Source organism: Salvelinus alpinus, chromosome 1 (genome assembly GCF_045679555.1).
Source record: "Salvelinus alpinus chromosome 1, SLU_Salpinus.1, whole genome shotgun sequence".
Taxonomy (NCBI): domain Eukaryota; kingdom Metazoa; phylum Chordata; class Actinopteri; order Salmoniformes; family Salmonidae; genus Salvelinus; species Salvelinus alpinus.
The window spans coordinates 116,488,725-116,508,799 of record NC_092086.1 but is presented as its reverse complement, the minus strand read 5'-3'; the positions used below and the strand labels follow the sequence as shown (position 1 = coordinate 116,508,799).

At 44.7% G+C, this 20,075-nt stretch overlaps 1 protein-coding gene across 2 annotated transcripts in view; it reads left to right on the top strand.

Moving 5' to 3' along the window:
- Nucleotides 1-20,075, top strand: part of LOC139539473 (angiopoietin-1 receptor-like) — a 65,197-nt gene that overhangs the window by 33,552 nt on the left and 11,570 nt on the right. For both annotated transcript variants that reach the window (XM_071342463.1, XM_071342454.1), the window contains exons 7-16: nt 1,325-1,462; nt 2,706-2,831; nt 2,955-3,100; nt 3,424-3,568; nt 4,084-4,242; nt 10,546-10,680; nt 12,634-12,746; nt 13,000-13,180; nt 13,516-13,613; nt 13,777-14,014. In XM_071342463.1, the coding sequence (XP_071198564.1) occupies nt 1,325-1,462; nt 2,706-2,831; nt 2,955-3,100; nt 3,424-3,568; nt 4,084-4,242; nt 10,546-10,680; nt 12,634-12,746; nt 13,000-13,180; nt 13,516-13,613; nt 13,777-14,014 (1,479 nt within the window). The remainder of the gene's footprint in view (nt 1-1,324; nt 1,463-2,705; nt 2,832-2,954; nt 3,101-3,423; nt 3,569-4,083; nt 4,243-10,545; nt 10,681-12,633; nt 12,747-12,999; nt 13,181-13,515; nt 13,614-13,776; nt 14,015-20,075) is intronic.

Here is a 20,075-nt window from a genome sequence, read left to right as displayed (position 1 = left end):
TTCTAAAGATGGCGCCGACAGACATGCTCTGCCTCTAGCTCCTAAGCAACTTTGCAGTATTTTTTTGTTGTTGTGTTTTTTCTTCCATTTATTTATAAACATTTGGCTACACCTGCAATAACATCTGCTAAATATGTGTTTGTGACCAATATAATTTGATATGATTTTGAGAGACCTGAAAGCAACGCTCCACATCCAACGTGACAGAGCTTGAGAGGATCTGCAGAGAAGAATGGGAGAAACTCCCCAAATATAGGTGTGCCAAGCTTGTAGCATCATACCCAAGAAGACTTGAGGCTGTAATCACTGCCAAAGGTGCTTCAACAAAGTACTGAGTAAAGGGTCTGAATACTTATGTAAATCTGATATTTCCATTTTTTTATATTTTTATATACATTTGCTAAAAATTTATAAAAAACAGTTTTTGCTTTGTAATTATGGGGTATTGTGTGTAGATTGATGAGAGAAAAAAACAAACAATTTAATACATTTTAGAATAAGGCTGTAACCAAACAAAATGTGGGAAAAATCAAGGGGTCTGAATCACGTGTGTGATTGTTGGGGTTATGGCGGTTAAATATATGTCCTATTTTTCTTGTACCTGTTATTTCTCATTTATTTTATTTTTATTTTTATTTAACCTGTATTTAACTAGGCAAGTCAGTTAAGAACAATTTTTTATTTTCAATGACGGCCTAGGAACAGTGGGTTAACTGCCTTGTTCAGGAGCAGAACTACAGATTTTTACCTTGTCAGCTTGGAGGATTCAATCTAGCAACCAATCTAGCAACCAACGCTCTAACCACTAGGCTACGCTGCCACCTCTACACTCTAACCACTAGACTACGCTGCCACCCTGCCCCATTACAGGCATTCATTTTGATAGAAAACTTTATTGTCCCGAAGGGAATGTGGTTTATTGTCTACTAAATGTATCCTGGCTGATTATGCGCCATGTGATTTAGTGCTTTGGTCTCTTATCTCGCTCTTTGGAATGTTTCCAAATCTCCATGGAATGTTGGTCGGGATTTTAGAGTGCTGGAATGCCATTTTGTTTTACAGTGTGTGGTGTGGTCATGGCACTAGGTAGTAAACGGGATCTGCCAAGCTAAGCAAATGACCCTCTATAAATCACTAAATACATTTACAGTAGTATATGTATTTAGTGATTGTTAGTGCCTTAATGATGATGCACGGTCCATATATTTAGAATGATCTCTTTTTAAGTATTTGTTAACATATTGAATGACGTTACATTTGATCTATATTTCTGCATATGTCCAAATTAACCCTAAACCTGATCAAAGTGTCATTTATTTTCCAGTGTGTGGCGAGGGTAAGTTTGGGAGGACGTGTAAAGAGTGGTGTAGAGATGGATACTGCAGGGCCATGGTGTTCTGTCAGAGAGACCCATACGGCTGCTCCTGTGGTACTGGCTGGAGAGGATTCAACTGTAGTGAAGGTGAGGGGATAGGACTTGTTTGAGTTTGAAAGTTTATTTAATTTTTTACAGGGACAGTGCACATTAATCAACGTTTCAGTAAAAGTGACGGTTTTAGCCAGCCTGGCTTATTTTCAACCACAGTCCCTGGGCAAGTTATTGTTTCTACACTGATATACTGTACATTGATATGTTTATAAAAAATGGACAATGAAGTTGTGATCTGGTGGTTCCAGATCAGTTCATTCTCATTATGTTCCTATGGTTGTCATTATCATCAATGACGGTAAGAGATCTGGTACCAGGCTACCATGAAGTATAAGTTAGCAAAATCAGATCTGGGACCAGGCTACCATAAAGTATAAGTTGGCAAAATCAGATCTGGGACCAGGCTACCATAATGTATAAGTTGGCAAAATCAGATCTGGGACCAGGCTACCATAATGTATAAGTTGGCAAAATCAGATCTGGGACCATGCTACCATAAAGTATAAGTTGGCAAAATCAGATCTGGGACCAGGCTACCATAATGTATAAGTTGGCTAAATCAGATCTGGGACCAGGCTACCATGAAGTAAAAGTTGGCAAAATCAGATATGGGACCAGGCTACCATAATGTATAAGTTTGCAAAATCAGATCTGGGACCAGGCTACCATGAAGTATAAATTGGCAAAATCAGATCTGGGACCAGGCTACCATGAAGTATAAGTTGGCAAATCAGATCTGGGACCAGGCCAGCATAAAGTATAAGTTGGCAAAATCAGGTCTGGGACCAGGCTACCATAATGTATACGTTGGCAAAATCAGATCTGGGACCAGGCTACCATAAAGTATAAGTTGGCAAAATCAGATCTGGGACCAGGCTACCATAAAGTATAAGTTGGCAAAATCAGATCTGGGACCAGGCTACCATGAAGTATAAGTTGGCAAAATCAGATCTGGGACCAGGCTACCATAAAGTATAAGTTGGCAAAATCAGATCTGGGACCAGGCTACCATAAAGTATAAGTTGGCAAAATCAGATCTGGGACCAGGCTACCATAAAGTATAAGTTGGCAAAATCAGATCTGGGACCAGGCTACCATAAAGAATAAGTTGGCAAGACGACACAATCAGATCTGGGACCAGGCTACCTATAAAGTATCCAACCATCTGGTTGGGGTTATAATAGTCGATCACCTTTCTTATTGCTAAACTACAGTGGTTTGTTTATTCATAGATAGTACTGTCATGTATTCCTGTGTTTGTCCCTGTGTCTCCCAGCTTGTTCTCCGGGGTTCTACGGAGCTGACTGCAGGCTGACGTGTGAATGTGGAGACAAGGGACACTGCGACCGGTTCCGTGGCTGTGTCTGTGTGGGACGACACGGTTCCCGCTGTGAGAAAGAAGGTTAAAACTTCAGCTCCACAAACTCTCCACTATCATATTAAAGCTAAATGGATGTTGTTACTGTTCCCCTGAAATTGAAGAATTCACTACATTGTTGTTGTTGATGATGATGTTTCCTTTTAGACAGGGCACCTGTCGTAGTCAGTAACCTCATGGATACAGAATTGAATGCTGGGGTTCAGTACATTGTCAACTGTAGCGCCACGGGTCAACCAGCTCCTCTACACAGTGAGATCATCCTACTCAAACCAGGAAAAACCAGAATATATGTAAGTGTTAATCTGGTCCCCACATCTGTTTGTGCTGTCTTGTCAACTCTTGGTCATAGACACACCTGGGTTAAGACAGCACAAATGGATTTGGGACCAAGCTATGTAAGTAGCAGAGAAATGATCAAATTGGATATTTTAAGAATGTGTTTCTTTATGTAGATGGAAGTTTATTTGATCATTCAAAAATAATTAGCATTAGCAATGATTAGCAATTACCACGATTAGCAATCACCCCATTAGCCATTTCTTCTTATCACATGCTTAATTCACAGCACTAATATGTGATTCTATTTGTATGGTTGGATTGATGTTTTCCCTAGGCATTTGACACTGATATGGTGAATGACCAGACCACGTCTAAGTTCAGGGTGGATAAGATCACTGAGAGAGATACTGGTTGTTGGATCTGTCAGGTGAAAACTACAGCTGGACAGGCAGAGAGAGAGTTCATGGTCAACGTCAAAGGTAGGAGAAAACCTGCTTCGTCTTCGCCTCCTGCTTCGTCTTCGCCTCCTGCTTCGTCTTCGTCTCCTCCTTCGTCTTCGCCTCCTGCTTCGTCTTCGCCTCCTCCTTCGTCTTCGTCTCCTGCTTCGTCTCCGTCTTTGTCTCCTCCTTCCTCTTCGTTTCCTCCTTCATCTTTGCCTCCTTCGTCTTCGCCTCCTCCTTCCTCTCCATCTCCTTCGTCTTCATCTCCTCCGTCTTCATCTCCTCCGTCTTCATCTCCTCCGTCTTCACCTCCTCCTTCGACTCCTCCTTCGACTCCTCCTTCCTCTTCGTCTCCTCCTTCGTCTCATCCTTCCTCTTCATCTCATCCTTCCTCTTCGACCCCTCCTTCCTCTTCATCTCCTCCTTTGTCTCATCCTTCCTCTTCATCTCCTTCGTCTTCGTCTCCTCCTTTGTCGTCTTTTTCTTGAAAATGTCTTCCATTTTGTGAATGTGGATTTGAACACTTCTCTTCTCTCTTCCTCTCTTTCTCTCAGTCCCTCCGATGCCCCAGTATCCTCCCATGTTGAATGGTAGTGGTCCGTATCACCTGGTTGTGCTGGTCAACAAGGAGCCGTACACAGGAGACGGACCGGTGACCTCTGTCAAGGTCATCTACAAGCAGGTCAATACCTCTGTATGGAAGACCATTGAAGGTAGTGTACACCATAGACATGAACTCTTACCTGTACTGTACACCACAGACATGAACTCTTACCTGTACTGTACACCACAGACATGAACTCTTACCTGTACTGTACACCACAGACATGAACTCTTACCTGTACTGTACACCACAGACATGAACTCTTACCTGTACTGTACACCACAGACATGAACTCTTACCTGTACTGTACACCACAGACATGAACTCTTACCTGTACTGTACACCACAGACATGAACTCTTACCTGTACTGTACACCACAGACATGAACTCTTACCTGTACTGTACACCACAGACATGAACTCTTACCTGTACTGTACACCACAGACATAAACTCTTACCTGTACTGTCTACCACAGACATGAACTCTTACCTCTACTGTACACCACAGACATGAACTCTTACCTGTACTGTACACCACAGACATGAACTCTTACCTGTACTGTACACCACAGACATGAACTCTTACCTGTACTGTACACCACAGACATGAACTCTTACCTGTACTGTACACCAGGAGTTCCCAAACAGTTTTACTCCAGCATTGGGGAACATCCCGCGCCCCCCCTGCGTGTGTATTTGTATGGGCACAAGCACTGTGCATGACACAAATTGTTCACACCACTCTTTGCAGGTTTATTAAAGCTCATTTTCTTGCAATTCTATAAATTTTGCCATGTCTAATGTGCATTCATGTGATACCTTGAATCTGTTCTACCACGCCCAGAAATCTGCTCCTTTTATTCTCTGTCCCCAACGCACTAGACGACCAGTTCTTGTAGCCTTTAGCCGTACCCTTCACCTACTCCTCCTCTGTTCCTCTGGTGATGTAGAGGTTAACCCAGGCCCTGTAGCCCCCAGTTCCACTCCTATTCCCCAGGCCCTGTAGCCCCCAGTTCCATTCCTATTCTCCAGGCCCTGTAGCCCCCAGTTCCACTCCTATTCCCCAGGCCCTGTAGCCCCCAGTTCCACTCCTATTCTCCAGGCCCTGTAGCCCCCAGTTCCACTCCTATTCCCCAGGCCCTGTAGCCCCCAGTTCCACTCCTATTCTCCAGGCCCTGTAGCCCCCAGTTCCATTCCTATTCTCCAGGCCCTGTAGCCCCCAGTTCCACTCCTATTCTCCAGGCCCTGTAGCCCCCAGTTCCATTCATATTCCCCAGGCCCTGTAGCCCCCAGTTCCACTCCTATTCCCCAGGCCCTGTAGCCTCCAGTTCCACTCCTATTCCCCAGGCCCTGTAGCCTCCAGTTCCACTCCTATTCCCCAGGCCCTGTAGCCCCCAGTTCCACTCCTATTCCCCAGGCCCTGTAGCCCCCAGTTCCACTCCTATTCCCCAGGCCCTGTAGCCCCCAGTTCCACTCCTATTCCCCAGGCCCTGTAGCCCCCAGTTCCACTCCTATTCTCCAGGCCCTGTAGCCCCCAGTTCCAGTCCTATTCTCCAGGCCCTGTAGCCCCCAGTTCCACTCCTATTCTCCAGGCCCTGTAGCCCCCAGTTCCACTCCTATTCTCCAGGCCCTGTAGCCCCCAGTTCCACTCCTATTCCCCAGGCCCTGTAGCCCCCAGTTCCAGTCCTATTCTCCAGGCCCTGTAGCCCCCAGTTCCACTCCTATTCCCCAGGCGCTATCATTTGTTGACTTCTGTAACCGTAAAAGCCTTGGTTTCATGCATGTTAACATCAGAAGCCTCCTCCCTAAGTTCGTTTTTTTCACTGCTTTAGTACACTCTGCCAACCCTGATGTCTTAGCCATGTCTGAATCCTGGCTTAGGAAGGTCACCAAAAATTCAGAAATTTCCATCCCCAACTATAACATTTTCCGCCAAGATAGAACTGCCAAAGGGGGTGGAGTTGCAATCTACTGCAGAGACGGCCTGCAGAGTTCTGTATTACTATCCAGGTCTGTGTCCAAACAGTTCGAGCTTCTACTTTTAAAAATCCACCTTTCCAGAAATAAGTCTCTCACCGTTTCCGCTTGTTACAGACCCCCCTCAGCCCCCAGCTGTGCCCTGGACACCATATGTGAATGAATTGCCCCCCCATTTATCTTCAGAGTTTGTACTGTTAGGTGACCTAAACTGGGATATGCTTAACACCCCGGAACCCTCATAGATATCATCCTGACCAACTTGCCCTCTAAATACACCTCTGCTGTCTTCAACCAGGATCTCAGCGATCACTGCCTCATTGCCTACGTCCGTAATGGGTCCGCGGTCAAACGACCACCTCTTATCATAGTCAAAAGCTCTCTAAAACACTTCAGCGAGCAGGCCTTTCTAATCAACCTGGCCCGGGTATCCTGGAAAGATATTGACCTCACTCCGTCAGTAGAGGATGCCTGCTTATTCTTTAAAAGTGCTTTCCTCACCATCTTAAATAAGCATGCCCAATTCAAAAAATGTAAAACCAGGAACAGATATAGCCCTTAGTTTACTCCAGACCTAACTGCCCTTGACCAGCACAAAAACATCCTGTGGTGTGCTGCATTAGCATCGAATAGCCCCCGCGATATGCAACTTTTCAGGGAAGTTAGGAACCAATATACACAGGCAGTTAGGAAAGCAAAGCCTAGCGTTTTCAAACATAAATGTGCATCCTGTAGCACAAACTCCAAAAAGTTCTGGGAAGTGCATGAAGACTAAGAGCACCTCCTCCCAGCTGCTCACAGGCTAGGAAACACTGTCACCACCGATAAATCTACGATAATCGCGAATTTCAATAAGCATTTTTCTACGGCTGGCCATGCTTTCCACCTGGCTACCTCTAACCCTGTCAACAGCTCTCAACACCCCACAGCAACTCGCCCAAGCCTCCACCTTTCTCCTTCACCCAAAAGAGCTGCAACATTTTTTTTTTTTTGAAAGAGCTGCAAAATCTGGACCCCTACAAATCAGCTGGGCTAGACAATCTGGACCCTCTCTTTCTAAAATTATCACCGCAATTGTTGCAACCCCTATTACTAGCCTGTTCAACCTCTCTTTCGTATCGTCTGAGATCCCCAAAGTTTGGAAAGCCGCCGCGGTCATCCCCCTCTTCAAAGGGGGAGACACTCTAGACCCAAACTGTTATAGACCTATATCTGTCCTACCCTGCCTTTCTAAGGTTTTCGAATGCCAAGTTAACAAACAGATCACCGACCATTTCGAATCCCACCGTACATTCTCCGGTATGCAATCTGGTTTCCGAGCTGGTCATGGGTGCACCTCAGCCACGCTCAAAGTCCTAAATGATATCATAACCACCATCGACAAAAGACAATACTGTGCAGCCATATTCATCGACCTGGCCAGGGCCTTCGACTCTATCAATCACCACATTCTTATCGGCAGACTCAACAGCCTTGGTTTCTCAAATGACTGCCTTGCCTGGTTCACCAACTACTTCTCAGACAGAGTTCATTGTGTCAAATCGGAGGGCCTGTTGTCTGGACCTCTGGCGGTCTCTATGGGGGTTCCACAGGGTTCAATTCTTGGACCGACTCTCTTCTCTGTATACATCAATGATATCGCTCTTGCTGCTGGTGATTCTCTGATCCACTTCTACGCAGACGACACCATTCTGTATACTTCTGGCCCTTCTTTGGACACTGTGTTAACTAACCTCCAGACGAGCTTCAATGCCATACAACTCTCCTTCCGTGGCCTCCAACTGCTCTTAAATGCAAGTAAAACTAAATGCATGCTCTTCAACCGATCGCTGGCCGCACCCGCCCGCCTAGCATCACTACTCTACAACTACAAATACCTAGGTGTCTGGTTAGACTGTAAACTCTCCTTCCAGACTCATATTAAGCATCTCCAATCCAAAATTAAATCTAGACTCGGCTTCCTATTTCGCAACAAAGCTTCCTTCACTCATGCTGCCCAACATACCCTCGTAAAACTGACTATCCTACCGATCCTTGACTTCGGCGATGTCATTTATAAAATAGCCTCCAACACTCTACTCAGCAAATTGGATGCAGTCTATCACAGTGCCATCCGTTTTGTCACCAAAGCCCCATACACTACCCACCACTGCGACCTGTATGCTCTCGTTGGCTGGCCCTCGCTTCATATTCGTCGCCAAACCCACTGGCTCCAGGTCATCTATAAGTCTTTGCTAGGTAAAGCCCCGCCTTATCTCAGCTCACTGGTCACCATAGCAGCACCCACCGTTAGCACGCGCTCCAGCAGGTATATTTCACTGGTCACCCCCAAAGCCAAATTATCCTTTGGCCGCCTTTCCTTCCAGTTCTCTGCTGCCAATGACTGGAATGAACTGCAAAAATCACTGAAGCTCGAGACATATCTCCCTCACTAACTTTAAACATCAGCTGTCAGAGCAGCTCACAGATCACTGCACCTGTACACAGCCCATCTGTAAATAGCCCATCCAACTACCTCATCCCCATATTGTTATTTATTTTTTTGCTCCTTTGCACCCCAGTATCTCTACTTGCACATTCATCTTCTGCACATCTATCATTCCAGTGTTTTAAATGCTAAATTGTAATTATTTCGCCACTACGGCCTATTTATTGCCTTACCTCCCTAATCTTACTTAATTTGCACACACTGTATATAGACTTTTCTATTGTGTTATTGACTGTACGTTTGTTTATTCCATGCGTAACTCTGTGTTGTTGTTTGTGTCGCACTGCTTTGCTTTATCTTAGCCTGGTCACAGTTGTAAATGTGAACTTGTCCTCAGCTGGCCTACCTGGTTAAATAAAAGTTAAATAAATAAAAATATAACGTTTGAATGACTGAAAAATGACAACAATATCTATGGGCTAAAAACATGTTAGCTGACATGGGCTAGTTGATCTGGACATTTCTGACAAGTTATAAATATCTCTAAGGTATGAAATGTCTGACATGACAAAAGGAACTGATGATGCACTACGGCTATGAAAAGCCAACTGGCTATGAAAAGCCAACTGGCTATGAAAAGGCAACTGGCTATGAAAAGGCAACTGGCTATGAAAAGGCAACTGGCTATGAAAAGGCAACTGGCTATGAAAAGGCTATGAAAAGCCAACTGGCTATGAAAAGGCTATGAAAGCTAACTGACATTTACTCCTGATGTGCTGACCTGTTGCACCCTCTACAACCACTGGGATTATTATTATTTTACCCTGCTGGTCATCTATGAACATTTGAACATCTTGGCCATGTTCTGTTATAATCTCCACCCGGCACAGCCAGAAGAGGACTGGCCACCCCTCATAGCCTGGTTCCTCTCTAGGTTTCTTCCTAGGTTTTGGCCTTTCTAGGGAGTTTTTCCTAGCCACCGTGCTTCTACACCTGCATTGCTTGCTGTTTGGGGTTTTAGGCTGGGTTTCTGTACAGCACTTTGTGACACCAGCTGATGTAAGAAGGGCTTTATAAATACATTTGATTGATTGATACCCAATATAGAAATTGCACCTTGTGCATTCTACTATTACAACTATCAACAGTAAGTTGAAAGCCGGACTGAGTTCCATAAAAAATGAAGAAAAGGTTTGGGAACTGCTATACACTACAGACATGAACCCTTTATTGATGTTCAGTACTCCCATGGCTCCGTTCCTCAGATTAGGAGAGCAAATACATGAACAGGCCTTTATAATGAATAGGATTATATGGACAGGGGGGTGGGGTCCTAGATTGCTCTTCTTCTCTGATGGTCTCTGGTCTCAAAGGAAGGATAATGATTTGCTAAATGTTATCCATGAAGTGTGACAGAGATATCACATTCCTGTGAGCTTCAGTAAATGTTTCCTGAAATTAATCCCACTTGTCGTCATGACTGTACTGAACAATTAGAATGATGTCATCTGTGTGCTATTGTGATTTGGAAACTACCATCGTTGGTTCCAGAATGTTCCCTTCCACGTATGTTTTCTTTGTATGTAAAAACTATTGGCAACAGCATCATATGGAGTCATTGAGGGATGTAAGTGATGACTCTCTCTTCCCCTCTCTCTCTCCCTCCCTCTATTTCTCTCTCCCCCTCTCTCTCCCTCCCTCTATTTCTCTCTCCCCCTCTCTCTCCCTCCCTCTATTTCTCTCTCCCTCTCTCTCTCTCCCTCCCTCTATTTCTCTCTCCCTCTCTCTCCCTCCCTCTATTTCTCTCTCCCCCCTCTCTCTCCCTCCCTCTATTTCTCTCTCCCCCCTCTATTTCTCTCTCTCCCTCTCTCTCTCCCTCCCTCTATTTCTCTCTCCCCCCTCTCTCTCCCTCCCTCTATTTCTCTCTCCCCCTCCCTCTCTCTCCCTCCCTCTATTTCTCTCTCTCCCTCTCTCTCTCTCTCTCTCCCTCCCTGTCTCTCTCTCAGTGGTTGGTCCAGTAGTGAAGCTAGAGAACCTGTCTCCGATGACCCACTACACCACCTTCATCCAGTTGAGTCGCCATGGCGCCGGTGGGGCGGGGTTTCCAGGTCCAGAGGCCAGCTTCTCCACACAGATGCTTGGTGAGAACCATAGAACCATACGATCCATAGAATTAGAATGTCTTTGTAAGAACCATACGATCCATAGAATTAGAATTCACTAACATTCTAGTTCTGTGGTAATAACCACCCCAGTAACCTTATTCAGATGCTGGGTAGTAGGTAAGAACCACCCCAGTAACCTTATTCAGATGCTGGGTAGTAGGTAAGAACCACCCCAGTAACCTTATTCAGATGCTGGGTAGTAGGTAATAACCACCCCAGTAACCTTATTCAGATGCTGGGTAGTAGGTAAGAACCACCCCAGTAACCTTATTCAGATGCTGGGTAGTAGGTAAGAACCACCCCAGTAACCTTATTTGTTCTCTTTATTCTTAACCTCAGGTCATATATATTACATGACCAACAGTATGTGGACACCTGCTGGTCCAACATCTCATCCCAAAATCATGCTTGTTCATTAATATGGAGTTGGTCCCTCCCTTTTGCTGCTATAACAGCCTCCACTCTTTCTGGGAAGGCTTTCCACTAGATGTTGGAACATTGCTGCTGTAACAGCCTCCACTCTTCCTGGAAGGCTTTCCACTAGATGTTGGAACATTGCTGCGGGGACTTGCTTCCATTCAGCCACAAGAGCATTAGTGATGTCGGGCACTGATGTTGGGCGATTAGGCCTGGCTCGCAGTCGCCGTTCCAATTCATCCCTAAGGTGTTCGATGGGGTTGAGGTCAGGGCTATGTGCAGGCCAGTCAAGTTTTTTCACACCAATCTCGACAAAACATTTCTGTATGGACCTCGCTTTGTGCACGTGGGCACATTCCCCAAATTGTTACCACAAAGTTGGAAGCACAGAATAGTCTAGAATGTCATTGTATGCTGTAGCGTTAAGATTTCCCTTCACTGGAACTAATGGGTCTAGCCCGAACCATAAAAAACAACCCCAGACCATTACTCCTCCTCCACCAAACTTTACAGTTGGCACTATGCATCCGGGCAGGTAGTGTTCTCCTGCATCCGCCAAACCCAGATTCGTCTGTCGGACTGCCAAATGGTGAAGCGTGATTCATCACTCCAGAGAACGTGTTTCCACTGCTCCAGAGTCCAATAGCGGTGAGCTTTACACCACTACGGCCGACGCTTGGCATTGCGCATTGTGATCTTATGCTTGTGTGAGGCTGCTCAGCCATGGAAACCCATTTCATGAAGCTCCCAATGAACAGTTCTTGTGCTGACGTTGCTTCCAGAGGCAGTTTGGAACTCGGTAGTTAGTGTTGCAACTGAGGAGAGACAATTGTTTTGCGCGTTAAACACATTTCAGCACTCGGCGGTCACGTTCCTGTGTGGCCTACCACTTCACGGCTGAGCCGTTGTTGCTCCTAGACGTTTCCACTTCACAATAACAGCAGTTACAGTTAACCGAGGCAGCTCTAACAGGGCAGGAATTTGACCAACTGACTTGTTGGAAAGGTGGAATCCTATGACGGTGCCACGTTGAATGTCACTGAGCTCTTCAGTAAGGCCATTCTACTTCCAATGTTTGTCTATGGAGATTGCATGGCTGCGTGCTCAATTTCATCGATTTCATGTGGCTGAAATAGCTGAATCAGTCATTTGAAGGTGTCCACATAATTTTGTATATATAGTGTAAGCATTGAGCTACTACATCAAGATGTATCTCTATGGAGACAAGGAATTTTCCTCTGATCTTGACCTAACAAATGAGACATGGAGGCCTTACAGGAACCTGATTTACCGCTAGCCTCTGAGTTACATAGCTAACCCCATAAACAATGAGATTTTAGACTGTTTGCCCAAGGAATTTCACTACTAAATCAACTGACCTATGGCGGGGATCCCAGTCTCCCAATGACCTCTAACCCTGAGACATGATGGTAGACTCCTATGACCGTTAGACAGCCATGTATCAGGGTTAAATTACCTCAACTACTCCCTCTTCCCTTCCCCCCCCTCCAGACCTCCCGCTCCCCTCGGGGGTGAAGCTGGTCCCTGAATCCCAGACCTCCCTCGGTCTGTCCTGGGACCGTGTGATGGGGCCTGGGTCGGCTACGGAGGACTGGACCTACCAGGTAAGTTTCTCTGTGTGGCTCAGTTGGTAAGAGTGTAGTGTTAGCAATGCCAGAGTTAAGGGTTCAACTCCCACCTGGGTTACATACATTCAAATGTATGCGCTCACTGTACTGTAAGTTGCATCTGGTTAAAAGCATCTGTTACAGTATGTACATTGTAGTGTTTATTATTTTGTCTGTTGTAAAACCTACGTCAGCAGCGATTCACCAGGTCCGAATAACGGATGATTCTATGATATTATTCTATTACCAGGTGGAGTGTGTTCAGAGCTCGGACCCCGGGACCATTAAGACCTACCAGCTCCCATTCAACTCCACTGGTCTCAAGTTGCCAGACTTGAAGCCCAGACACAAGTATGAGTGTAGAGTGAGGATAATGACGGTGTCAATGGGACAACACAGCCAGCCTGTCTCTGCATGGACACTCAGTAATGGTAATGACAACAACAACAAAAAACACACTTGATCAGGTTTAACAACTTAGGACCGGTGGAAGATGATCTGCCAAACGAAAAAGAAAAATGAGCACCAGAGATTCTGATCTTATTGACTCCAGTGATTTAGTTTACTTGTTTTTTTAAAATAAAAATAGCAATGTATTGTTTTGTCCCTGTGTCTCCAGTTTGCCACAGGGCTACTATGGTGCTACAGATGTCTTCTACATAAAAAAAATCCTACTGTATATACACAGCTAGAACAGGTTTCATTTCTTCCAATTCCCTCAAAGTGACCTACTCTTACACCTGTCCTATCCCGTCTGTTCTGTCAGAGTTGCCCCCGGCTCCGTCCGCCATCAGGAGCTGCAACATAACAGACACCTCAGCCATCATTACCTGGTCTCTGGCCGAGGGTCACTCCATCTCCAAGGTCATTCATTGATTGATTATTTGAATTGATTTAAAATTACATATAAAGCAGCTCCAACCAGAGAACACTTTCTAAACAATTCACAAGGAATTAGCACAAAAACAAAAACAGAAACAAACAAACAAAAACAAACCTGCGGTCTTCTTTCCATTGTGCTCCTTAGGTGATGCTGCGTTTCCAAGACAACACCCTGGCCGACTACAGCCAGCTGGCAGAGATCAACATTCCTCAGCAGGCGGAGGGGCTACAGGGTCAGGTAGCCAATCAGATGCAGTTCCAGCTGCGTGGTCTGAAACCTGACACTCCGTACCTGGTGGAGATCTGGTCCAAGAACAACATGGGAGAGAGTCTAGAGAAACCTCAGATCCCCCTCCGGACCATGACGCTGCAGGAGAGCTCTCGTAAGTTAGTTACCCACAAAACATCACAGGAAATATACTGTAAGTTAGTTACCCACAATACATCACACCAGTAAGTTAGTTACCCACAAAACATCACAGGAAATATTCTGTAAGTTAGTTACCCACAAAACATCAGAGGAAATATCCTGTAAGTTAGTTACCCACAATGCATCACACCATTAAGATAGTTACCCACAAAACATCACAGGAAATATCCTGTAAGTTAGTTACCCACAAAACATCAGAGGAAATATCCTGTAAGTTAGTTACCCACAATACATCACACCTGTAAGTTAGTTACCCACAAAACATCACAGGAAATATTCTGTAAGTTAGTTACCCACAAAACATCACAGGAAATATTCTGTAAGTTAGTTACCCACAATACATCACACCTGTAAGTTAGTTACCCACAAAACATCACAGGAAATATTCTGTAAGTTAGTTACCCACAAAACATCACAGGAAATATTCTGTAAGTTAGTTACCCACAAAACATCACAGGAAATATCCTGTAAGTTAGTTACCCACAAAACATCACAGGAAATATCCTGTAAATTAGTTACCCACAATACATCACACCATTAAGTTAGTTACCCACAATCAATCAATAAAATATATTTATAAAGCCCTTCTTAAATCAGCTGATGTCACAAAGTGCTGTACAGAAACCCAGCCTAAAACCCCAAACAGCAAGCAATGCACATGTAGAAGCACGGTGGCTAGGAAAAACTCCCTAGAAAGGCCAGAACCTAGGAAGAAACCTAGAGAGGAACCAGGCTATGAGGGGTGGCCAGTCCTCTGCTGGCTGTGCTGGGTGGAGATTATAACAGAACATGGCCAAGATGTTCAAATGTTCATAGATGACCAGCAGGGTAAAATAATAATAATCACAGTGGTTGTCGAGGGTGCAACATGTCAGCACCTCAGGAGTAAATGTCAGTTGGCTTTTCGTAGCCAGTCATTCAGAGTATCTCTACCGCTCCTGCCGTCTCTAGAGAGTTGAAAACATCTCTACCGCTCCTGCTGCTCCAATTGAAACTGGAGCAGCAGCACGACCAGGTGGACTGGGGACAGCAAGGAGTCATCAGGCCAGGTAGTCCTGAGGCATGGTCCTAGGGCTCAGGTCCTCCGAGAGAGAGAGAAAGAAAGAAAGAAAGAAAGAGAGAGCATACTAAAATTCACACAGGACACCGGATAAGACAGGAGAAATACTTCAGATATAACAGACTGACCCTAGCCCCCCGACACAAACTATTGCAGCATAAATACTAGAGGCTGAGACAGGAGGGGGCAGGAGACACTGTGGGCCCATCCGATGATACCCCCGGACAGGGCCAAACAGGCAGGATATAACCCCACCCACTTTGCCAAAGCACATCCCCCACACCACTAGAGGGATATCTTCAACCACCAACTTACCATCCTGAGACAAGGCCGAGTATAGCCCACAAAGATCTCCCCCACGGCACAACCCAAATTCTAGGGACAATAAGGAGGCCTGCGTCTTGTGACCGTAGCGTACGTGTAGGTATGTACGGTAGGACCAAATCGGAAAGATAGGTAGGGGCAAGCCCATAGAATGCTTTGTAGGTTAGCAGTAAAACCTTGAAATCAGCCCTTGCCTAAACAGGAAGCCAGTGCAGAGAGGCTAATAGTAACAGTAATATGATCACATTTTTGGTTCTAGTCAAGATTCTAGCAGCCGTATTTAGCACTAACTGAAGTTTATTTAGTGCTTTATCCGGGTAGCCGGAAAGTAGAGCATTGCAGTAGTCTAACCTAGAAGTGACAAAAGCATGGATACATTTTTCTGTGTCATTTTTGGACAGAAAGTTTCTGATTTTTGCAATGTTACGTAGATGGAAAAAAGCTGTCCTTGAAACAGTTTTGATATGTTCGTCAAAAGAGAGATCAGGGTCCAGAGTAACGCCGAGGTCCTTCACAGTTTTATTTGAGACGACTTTACAACCATCAAGACTAATTGTCAGATTTAACAGAAGATCTCTTTGTTTCTTGGGACCGAGAACAACCATCTCTGTTTTGTCCGAGTTTAAACGTAGAACATTTGCCACCATCCACTTCCTTATGTCTGAAACACAGGCTTCCAGGTAGGGCCATTTTGGGGCTTCACGATGTTTCACCGAAATGTACAGCTGTGTGGCGTCCGCATAGCAGTGAAAGTTAACATTATGTTTCCGAATGACATCACCAAGATGTAAAATATATAGTGAAAACAATAATGGTCCTTCGGCGCCTTGAGGAACACCGAAATGTACAGTTGATTTGTCAGAGGACAAACCATCCACAGAGACAAACTGATATCTTTCCGACAGATAAGATCTAAACCAGGCCAGAACTTGTCCGTGTAGACCAATTTGGGTTTCCAATCTCTACAAAAGAATGTGGTGATTGATGGTGTCAAAAGCAGCACTAAGGTCTAGGAGCACGAGGACAGATGCAGAGCCTCGGTCTGACGCCATTAAAAGGTAATTTACCACCTTCACGAGTGCAGTCTCAGTGCTATGATGGAGTCTAAAACCAGACTGAAGCGTTTCATATACAGTGGGGAGAACAAGTATTTGATACACTGCCGATTTTGCAGGTTTTCCTACTTACAAAGCATGTAGAGGTCTGTAATTTTTATCATAGGTACACTTCAACTGTGGGAGACGGAATCTAAAACAAAAATCCAGAAAATCACATTGTATGATTTTTAAGTAATTAATTTGCATTTTATTGCGTGACATAAGTATTTGATACATCAGAAAAGCAGAACTTAATATTTGGTACAGAAACCTTTGTTTGCAATTACAAAGATCATACGTTTCCTGTAGTTATTGACCAGGTTTGCACACACTGCAGCAGGGATTTTGGCCTACTCCTCCATACAGACCTTCTCCAGATCCTTCATGTTTCGGGGCTGTCGCTGGGCAATACGGACTTTCAGCTCCCTCCAAAGATTTTCTATTGGGTTCAGGTCTGGAGACTGGCTAGGCCACTCCAGGACCTTGAGATGCTTCTTACGGAGCCACTCCTTAGTTTCCCTGGCTGTGTGTTTCGGGTCGTTGTCATGCTGGAAGATCCAGCCACGACCCATCTTCAATGCTCTTACTGAGGGAAGGAGGTTTTTGGCCAAGATCTCGCGATACATGGCCCCATCCATCCTCCCCTCAATACGGTGCAGTCGTCCTGTCCCCTTTGCAGAAAAGCATCCCCAAAGAATTATGTTTCCACCTCCATGCTTCACGGTTGGGAGGGTGTTCTTGGGGTTGTACTCAACCTTCTTCTTCCTCCAAACACGGCGAGTGGAGTTTAGACCAAAAAGCTCTATTTTTGTCTCATCAGACCACATGACCTTCTCCCATTCCTCCTCTGGATCATCCAGATGGTCATTGGCAAACTTCAGACGGGCCTGGACATGCGCTGGCTTGAGCAGGGGGACCTTGCGTGCGCTGCAGGATTTCAATCCATGACAGCGTAGTGTGTTACTAATGGTTTTCTTTGAGACTGTGGTCCCAGCTCTCTTCATGTCATTGACCAGGTCCTGCCGTGTAGTTCTGGGCTGATCCCTCACCTTCCTTATGATCATTGATGCCCCACGAGGTGAGATCTTGCATGGAGCCCCAGACCGAGGGTGATTGACCGTCATCTTGAACATCTTCCATTTTCGAATAATTGCGCCAACAGTTGTTGCCTTCTCACCAAGCTGCTTGCCTATTGTCCTGTAGCCCATCCCAGCCTTGTGCAGGTCTACAATTTTATCCCTGATGTCCTTACACAGCTCTCTGGTCTTGGCCATTGTGGAGAGATTGGAGTCTGTTTGATTGAGTGTGTGTACAGGTGTCTTTTATACAGGTAACAAGTTCAAACAGGTGCAGTTAATACAGGTAATGAGTGGAGAACAGGAGGGCTTCTAAAAGAAAAACTAACAGGTCTGTGAGAGCCGGAATTCTTACTGGTTGGTAGGTGATCAAATACTTATGTCACGCAATAAAATGCAAATTAATTACTTAAAAATCATACAATGTGATTTTCTGGATTTTTGTTTTAGATTCCGTCTCTCACAGTTGAAGTGTACCTATGATAAAAATTACAGACCTCTACATGCTTTGTAAGTAGGAAAACCTTCAAAATCGGCAGTGTATCAAATACTTGTTCTCCCCACTGTACATTGATTGTCTTCAAGAAGGCAGTGAGTTACAACAGCTTTTTCTAACATTTTTGTGAGGAATGGGAGATTCGATATAGGCCGATAGTTTTTAATATTTTCTGGGTCAAGGTTTGGCTTTTTCAAGAGAGGCTTTATTACTGCCACTTTTAGTGAGTTTGGTACACATCCGTTGGATAGAGAGCCATTTATTATGTTAAACATAGGAGGGCCAACCACAGGAAGCAGCTCTTTCAGTAGTTTAGTTGGAATAGGGTCCAGTATGCAGCTTGAAGGTTTAGAGGCCATGATTATTTTCATCAATGTGTCAAGCGATATAGTATTAAAAAACTTGAGTGTCTCCCTTGATCCTAGGTCCTGGCAGAGTTATGCAGACTCAGGACAACTGAGCTTTGAAGGAATACGCAGATTTAAAGAGGAGTCCGTAATTTGCTTTCTAATGATCATGATCTTTTCCTCAAAGAAGTTCATGAATTTATCACTGCTGAAGTGAAAGCCATGCTCTCTTGGGGAATGCTGCTTTTTAGTTAGCTTTGCGACAGTATCAAACATTTTTTGGGGGGGATTGTTCTTATTTTCCTCAATTAAGTTGGAAAAGTAGGATGATCGAGCAGCAGTGAGGGCTCTTCGATACTGCACGGTACTGTCTTTCCAAGCTAGTCGGAAGACTTCCAGTTTGGTGTGGCGCCATTTCCGTTCCAATTTTCTGGAAGTTTGCTTCAGAGTTCGGGTATTTTCTGTATACCAGGGAGCTAGTTTCTTATGACAAATGTTTTTTATTTTTGGCTAACAGCCTGCTGCCTGGCCTGCACCCTATCTCATTGTGGAGCTAGGGGAGTTAGAGCCCTGTCTATGTTCATAGATAAGATGAGAGCACCCCTCCAGCTAGGATGGAGTCCGTCACTTCTCAACAGGCCAGGCTTGGTCCTGTTTGTGGTTGAGTCCCAGAAAGAAGGCCAATTATCTACAAATTATATCTTTTGGGAGGGGCAGAAAACAGTTTTCAACCAGTGATTTGAGTTGTGAGACTATATTGTAGAGCTCATCACTCCCCCTAACTGGGAGGGGGCCCACAATACATCACACCATTAAGTTAGTTACCCACAATACATCCCACCATTATGTTAGTTACCCACAATACATCACACCAGTAAGTTAGTTACCCACAATACATCACACCAGTAAGTTAGTTACTCACAGTACATCACAGTAGTAATTTAATTACCCACCATACATCACACCATTAAGTTAGTTACCCACAATACATCACACCAGTAAGTTTGTTATCCACAATACATCACACCAGTAAGTTTGTTATCCACAATACATCACACCAGTAAGTTAGTTACCCACAATACATCACACCAGTAAGTTTGTTATCCACAATACATCACACCAGTAAGTTAGTTACCCACAATACATCACACCAGTAAGTTTGTTATCCACAATACATCACACCAGTAAGTTAGTTACCCACAATACATCACACCAGTAAGTTAGTTACCCACAATACATCAAACCATTAAGTTAGTTACCCACAATACATCACACCAGTAAGTTAGTTACCCACAATACATCACACAAAACCTCATATCCCCATCTGTACCATGACACCACAGGAGTCACGACGACCATGACCCAAACTCTCACTCTATCCCCCATGACCCCCTGCAAGAGTGCGCCCATAAATTACCCTACAAACCCTCGCTCCACCATCCACCCCCTGCTTAGTTCAGATGACCAACCAGCAACCCCAATAAGTGTCTTGTGACAGACAACATGCAATTAATCAAGTAGCTGGCAAATGTGAGGTTTGGTTTACAACCCACTCAATGTGACATAACTACTGTGGACTAAGACTACAACCCACTCAATGTGACATAACTACTG